This window comes from Myotis brandtii, unplaced genomic scaffold, assembly GCF_000412655.1.
Source record: "Myotis brandtii unplaced genomic scaffold, ASM41265v1 scaffold2271, whole genome shotgun sequence".
In the NCBI taxonomy this organism is placed as follows: domain Eukaryota; kingdom Metazoa; phylum Chordata; class Mammalia; order Chiroptera; family Vespertilionidae; genus Myotis; species Myotis brandtii.
This window is the reverse complement of record NW_005358524.1, coordinates 132,237-139,440: the sequence shown is the minus strand read 5'-3', so window position 1 is coordinate 139,440 and position 7,204 is coordinate 132,237. Positions and strand designations below refer to the sequence as shown.

Sequence of the window (7,204 nt, the reverse complement as noted above, 5' to 3'; positions counted from 1 at the left end):
GGAATTCCTTCTCTAATTCAGGTTCTAATGGTGAGGCCTTTGTCTGGGGGGTATAAAGTCTCCATTCTTCCTCCCTTGGCACTGCTAAGGACAGGATCATTGGGGAGGTCTCCTCACTTAGGCGAAGCTGTGCTGAGCCATCTGGAGCAAAACTGATTTCTGCCCCCATTTTGGCTAAAAGGTCTGTACCCATTAGAAGCACTGGACAGTATGGCAAGTACAGGAATTCATGAATTACTTGATGACCGCCAAGTTGGCATTGGTGGGGGCGGCAGAATGATCTACGGGTCTGGTTCCCAGTAGCTCCAATAATGGTGACCTCCTTTTCTGAGAGAGGCGCTACTTTCTGAGTGACTACTGAGTGCTCAGCTCCCGTATCAGCCATAAAGTCCACAGTCTGGCCCCCAATGTTCATTCTGACCATGGGCTCGTGGGGGCCTAGCTGAAGTGAGCCCCGTCTGTCCTAGTAGGGATCAGCCATTGCTGGCCCAATGAGATCTGCTTCAGGTGGTTCTGGTTGATAACGACTGGGCAGAAAGGGGCCAAGTTTTCTCACTTTGCCATTTGGGACATTCATTTTTCCAGTGTCCTGTCTCCTTACAACAGGCACACTGGTCTCGTCTCAGGTTCGCTCTTCCTTTCCCCCCTGATCTGTATTCTTGCTTCCCTTTCTGATCTGTCTGGGAGCCTGAGCCTCTAAAAACTGTTGCTATTATATTGGCCCTTCTTTGTATTCTCTTTTCTTCCTCCTTCCTTGCTGCACTGTCTCGGTTGATGAAAACCTTGTTAGCTATCTCCAGCAGTTCAGTAGCATTCTTTCCTGCAAACCCTTCCAGTTTCTGTAATTTTCTCCTGATGTCAGGCTGGGCTTGGCCTACAAAAGCGGCATTTACCATGGTTTGACTTTCTGGGGCCTCAGGTCTAAAGGGGGTGTAGATCCGGTATGCCTCACACAGTCTCTCATAGAAACCTGCTGGACACTCATCAGGCTTTCGGAAGACTTCAGAGATTTTAGCCATGTTGGTGGGCTTCTTGTTGGTGACCCCTGGAGGAAGGCTAGCTGAAATCTTTCTAGCCTGGTCCTTTCATCTTCTGAGTTTGGGTTCCAATTAGGTTCCTCATCTGGGAGGGCCTCCCTGGCCCATCTGTCTGTATCCAATATTCCTGCCATGGCCTGGGTCTGGAGCCACTTCCGAGCCTCTGTCACTACTCTCATGTGCTCCTCAGTGTTAAAGAACTTGAAAAGGAGCTGCTTGCAGTCCACCCAGGTGGGCCTCTGGGTCTGGAAGATGGTTTCTAGGAGGTGTACCATGGCCTGGGGTTTTTCAGAATAAGCTGGGGTGTGATGTTTCCAGTTCAGAGTGTCACTGGTGGTAAAGGGCTGATAATAATAGGCTGGCCCTCCCTCCTGCAAGGTCCCATCTTCACCAAATACTTTGGCACCACGAATCTACCTGAGAGGCATCTGACCTGCTGGTTGTGGCCTGGGCCCTTGATTGGCTGAACGCAAGCACCGCCCAACTGGCTCTGGAGAGCCTGGTTGAGGAGAAACGGAAGGGGGCGGTGTTACTGGATCTTTCAGAGCAGCTGGGGAAGCACTTGGTGCTTCCTGTGGCACATATGGAGATGGTAAAACTAGCGGGACTTCCTCAGGGGATCCTGGCAGAACAAGGGGTTGGGTTCCCTTCTGAGAGACCTGTTTCTTTTCTCCTACTACTAAAACCTTACCGAACCAGACCCAAGGCAGCAAGATTTGAGCAAGTCCTAACCAGCTGTCTATGTAAGGGAACTGATATGGGTATTCGGGGTCTGTCATGACTACATTTCAGACCGCCCTGACCAGTCCTACATCTAAAGAGCCTTCCGGGGGCCAGCTAACCCCAAAGGCTGGCCATTCTAATTCACAGAATTTCCTCAGTGTTTTGGGGTTCATTTTAATACCATAGTCCTCAATAAAACCCTTTTGAAAATTTTCCAACATGCAATTGAGAACAGTGGGTTTACTTTGTCCCAACCCCATGATGATTGGTGGCTAGAGATAGACAAGGTTGCAGGAAAATTTACTAAAAGCCTGGAGGTTCTCCTTAAAAAAGTTTCTTAATCAGCACAGGCAGGAGCGGGGGGGAGGGGTGGTAAAATCTCTCCACCCTGCGGAGCTGTGAGCCCCACCTCTGAAAGTCCCAGCCAGCCAAAAGTGACAAGAAAAGCTGCAAATACCTTTAAATCTACCTGAGAATTCCAAAATTTCAACCTAACACAGGAAAATCACAGAGCAAACCAAAGCCCCTAGTACACAAACATAGACAGAAATTTTTATCAGCTATCCCTCTGTGATAGAGAGCAAACGTCTCTGAGAAAACTAACTCAACAGCACTGCTTGAGACTTTTGCAGACCATCACAGGTTCAGCCTTCAGTAACTCAAACGTTTTAACCAGATGAGCAAACAGAAAATCAAAGTAGCTTTCACTTTCACACAAACCAGTTAATCAGCAGATAATTATGCCAAGACAGACAAACATCTGTACTCACACTCTCTCAGTAGACTAGCCCAGACTGGAGCTGAGCAGATAATGCTCAACTCCCCAGGTGGGCATGGGGGCACTCCCGGCACTCACGCCCCAGACCAGAATTCTCTACCGACGTCTCTGTGAGAACCTACTGGAGGAGTTAAGACTGCATCCAGCCCCGCTTCTCGGTAGCAAATTGGCTAGTCCCACACACAAACAAACAGAAGAGTGAACCCATAATTCCTTAATCGAATCTGAATTCACTCACCTCCGGAGTCCTGATTCCTGATTTACCTGATGAAGTCCTATGACTTCCAGGGAGGTGATCAAGCTCCTCCTTCCACTCACTTGGAGTGGGCCTGACTGACTGGGGCCCCTACCTTACAGATTCTGTCGACAGGTCCAGAGGTGTCAGTCCACTTTCTCCAGATGCCGGCTGGGTCCTGGGCTGAGGTCCGGGAGTGCCTGGAGTTCTCCCTGGTGCAATTCTGCTAAAATCAGCAGCACATGCCTTCCGGAGGCCTGTCCTGTGCCCCTGGACCCCAAACCCCGTTCACTCACTGGAGGCAAGAGCCAAATGAGGTTAGTTTCTAGGTCAGGGAACCAAATGTTGCAGAAGAGCAAAGAAATACCAAGCACGCTTCCTAGAGAAAGGGAGGGACCCCGTTTATTAACAATAGTCGACTCCGGGAATAATTTCCAAATCAGAGTAACACCCAGAAGGTTTCACTTTTTATAACCTTCTGAAGTCTTTGTCTTGCAGATATGGTTCTGCCCCCTTTTGTGGGCTTACAGGAAAGCCCCAAGGTATTGGGGGTCCCCAGGCCATATCCAAGGATCTGTCCTGGGGCCAGTGATAATGACCTACCCCCCATCTTCCTAGGGCTGTGCATTGTTCACAGTTTTTATGGCCGGTGACTCCTTGCAAGACCAGTTTCCTCCTCAACAGGACCCCGGCACCCCCACTGCCAGCATCCAGGGGCCCCTCATCTGGGGCTGGAGGGAGGCTGCAGGGCAGGGAGACTCCTGGGACCCTCAGCCACTGGGGACCCTCCTCCTCCTGCTCCTCCTCCTCCTCCTCCTGCTCCTCCTCCTCCTTCTCCACTTCCCTGGAGTTTAATGCAGCACATGTGTCAATGACACCAATACCAACCCTGCCTGCCCTGGCCGGCCATGAACTCCAGGTTCCTGTGTTCAACTAACCTCTTGACAGCTCCACACAAATGTCAAAAAAATCATTTCAAATCTACATAAAAGATTTATTCCTAACCACCCCCTTCAAATTACTTCTTACACAATCATTCCCATCTCAATACACAGCTCCACCAAGTTTATTCAGATTGTCCAAGATAAAATCCTTAGGGATTGTGACTCCTTCCCCATTTTATCCAGAATGAGTCGTGGAAATATCTCCCCCAGATCTGCTCACTTCCCCTTTCCCGCTGCCTTTGCCACACACACTAACTGAAGCCCAAGCACGTCACCTGGGAGTTCTTCCATGCTCCTCAAGGGCCCGACTCCTCCTCTTGTGAACCCTGCAATCCAATCTCCCCTGGTAGCTGGGATTATTGTTTTTTAATAAGCATACGTGAAATCTCCTTGTAACCCTCAGCAGTTCACATGTCTCTTCAGATAAAATTCAAACTTCTTACCTGCCCGTCAGGGCCCAATATGGTTTGTCTCCCATCTCCCCCAGCCTCTTCCTATGTCAGTGTCATTCCCCAACTTGCTCGCCTGCTGCAGCCTCGCTAGCCTTCTTCCTGCCCCTTAAACATGGCAAAAACGTTCCCACACTGTGGCCTTTCCTTGTCCCTCTCCCTGGGACACTTGTCCCCTAGATCTTCTCAGGGTGGCTTCTCATCATCCAGGTCTCAATGTCACTTCCTCACCACTTGAACTGATGTCAGGTGAATCCATGCTCTCTGTCCCATAAACCGGGGGTATTTTTTTTCAAAGCAATTATTGCTCTGAATTTTTTCTGTCTTAAGGGGCTCAGGGAGAAAGGAAAGGAGATGGTGGGGACGCCCCTTGATATATCTCACATAATGGGGAGAGGCACCAGCATCACAAATTCTGCTGAGGACAGAACACAGGATCCTCAAAGAGAGACCCTCTAATTCCTTTTGACTCCCCATAAAATGCCAGAGAAACGTTCCTTTTGGGGATAACTCAATACAATAAATGGAGCACTGGGTGGGAATCAGTCTGAGATCATTATTTCTCAATCCTCTCAAGACCCTCATGGAAGGGGACACAGGCTGGGGAGGGTTTACTGGAGGCAAGATGAGAAGAAACAGCTGAGATACGTGGAGCCCCTTGCACATTTCATAGTGGCGAGCACCAGCCCCTTTTGTGGTGGAAAGAATCAGGATCCATATGGTAAAGGTAGGTGACCATTGACGAAAATGCCACCATTTTCTAATGGACATGGCCTGGACACAGTGAAAAAGCTAATTCCCTTTCTTCCTCCCCCACAACAGCTCACCCCCAAGGTGCACTTACGTGGAGTGTCCCTGGCCTGAGCCAGGGGAGGGCTCAGTGCCATCAGCATCACCTTCAGAGCGGCCATCCAGGAGCCTCTGGGGAACCGCAGACACACCATGCTGGAGCTCAGAGAGGACAGGGGCAGGGAGCAGGGGGGTCTCACTCAGTGAGGGCTGTGACCCTTCTCCACCCACATTCCCCAAAACACCAACTGATGAACTCATTTCTTTGTTCCTGGATTGGGTCATCTCAGTACTGAGAACCATTGAACATCAGAGATGAACAGCATCATCTGTTGCTGGTGAGAGATTCAGTAGGAAGGTCCTCTTCTGAAATTTAAAATTTCCTGCATTGAAAGCATTGCTTTGATTTAGTGCTTTGAAGGTTTGGTCTGGTTGTGTCAGAAACACTGTGTTGGGCCCTATTGTGAGGCAGCTCTGCGCTGGTCAGTGATGAGCACACAAGTTGGAGCCTTTTGGGAGCATTTGCCTCTCTCACTGCAGACAGAGCCATTTTGCAAATGGATGTGAGTGTGCTGGGAGCTGATGGTGAGGGAGGTGATTGCAAGTTAGGAGGCCTTCAGTTTTGTCCTATTTTTTTAAAGTCTTTATTGTTGAAACTATTACATAATTACCTATGTCTCCTTTTTCCCCATTGACCTCTTCTAGCCCTCCCCCACCCCATCCCCACCTCAGGCTCTCACCACCCTATTATCTGTGTCCCTGGGTTATGCATACACGCATACAAGTTCTTTGGTTGATTTCTTCCCCTGCCACCCACCCTCCCCTGCCTTCCCTCTGTGATTCTATGTCTCTGAATCTATTTTGTTCATCAGTTTATTTTGTTCATCGGATTCTACATATGAATGAGATCACGTGATAGTTGTCTTTCTCTGACTGGCTTATTTCACTGTTTTACCTCAACTTAGTGTTGCAGACTTGAGGAAATGACTTAACCTCTTACAGTTAAAGCCACTGTGATCTTTCAGGTGGGAAAGGCTGTGATTCCCTGGACACCTCGAGGAGCAGCTTCCCCTAGTAATTGATGACATGTCAGGCTTGTAGCTGCTGATTGGACAGTATAATCGGTGACTCTTTACAGGGGGGAATGTCACTCACTGAAGAAAATGGAAAGTTATTCAATAATTTAAGCCGAGTGAAAAGGTTTTTCAGGTTTCTCTCCTGGTGCTGTCACTGAGCTCAGGGCCCCTCCGGAACACACTGGAGAAAGGGGCTAGAGGAGGCGATCTGTGTGGGATGGAGGGAAAGTGCCTTTGGACAGCACTTAACCCACCAGCGTGATCAGCCACCTGTCCAAACCAAAGTGTGCAAGGGACTGGGAGACTGAGAAAGGACTCAAAGCCAGCCTTTGGCCCAGCAGCTCTGCATTAGAATAGCTAGTATTTCATGTGAAAAGCATTCAGTTCTTTCCTCCTGATCCTCATTAGGATTTTCTCATTTTCTTGGGGGCATGTCCTCTTTTTAGTCAATTTCTCTTGTTTTATTCTAGGAAAAGATAGAAGAAGACATTGCTAATGAAATTATTATAGAATGTTCAGGAAATGGAACTCAATGGGAAACTAGGAAGTACATTCTTTGATGTCATCATGTGATTTAGAACATCTAGTTCTACGTAGAGAATCAGTACATGTTATACTAACATACATGTACCTCTCAGATCCTCAGTGGACTTGAAAGGACAGCTGTCCATTGAAGCTTCGCGTTAATTCTCACGCCCCTGTTCTGACGTGCAGTCCTCCACGTGCCTGCGTGTGTCTAGTGACAGGATACTGACCCTGCTGCAGCGAAATGACTGCAACTGAGGAGGTGAAACGGAGGAAGATGGTCAAAAGGTACAAACTTCCAGCTAAGAAATAAACAAGTCATCAGGATGTAATGCACAGCTAAGTGGGTAGATTTTTTTTTTTTTTTTTGCAATAGCATAAGAGTCTTTATTCGAGCTAGCTCGGCTCCCCCACCTTGTCGACGCAGCGACAGGAAGCAGAGAGAGAGAGAACTCTGTGTGGAGAGGGGTTTTATAGGGGGTTGGAGTAAGGGGAGGAGAAAGGGCTGTGGCCTTGCCGATTGGCCAGGCGCAAGTCGGTGTCTTGTTCCTGGGTGTGGCTAGCAGAGGCTTAGACTTCCGGGAAGAAGCACATGGCCAAGGTAAGATGGAGCACTTACCCTGGGGCAAGATGGAGGGCGTAGCCCTC

The 7,204-nt window shown here is 48.9% G+C and overlaps 1 protein-coding gene across 3 annotated transcripts in view; it reads right to left on the bottom strand.

Moving 5' to 3' along the window:
• LOC102241645 (DLA class II histocompatibility antigen, DR-1 beta chain) overlaps positions 1-7,204 on the bottom strand; it is a 155,201-nt gene that overhangs the window by 121,691 nt on the left and 26,306 nt on the right. For 2 of the 3 annotated variants that reach the window (XM_014539737.1, XM_014539739.1), the window contains exon 1: positions 5,011-5,216. The exons of the other annotated variant lie outside the window; for it this stretch is intronic. In XM_014539737.1, the coding sequence (XP_014395223.1) occupies positions 5,011-5,110 (100 nt within the window). In that variant the 5' untranslated portion in view covers positions 5,111-5,216. Of the gene's footprint in view, positions 1-5,010; positions 5,217-7,204 lie in introns of those variants that run through there. 3 annotated transcript variants of the gene reach the window in all.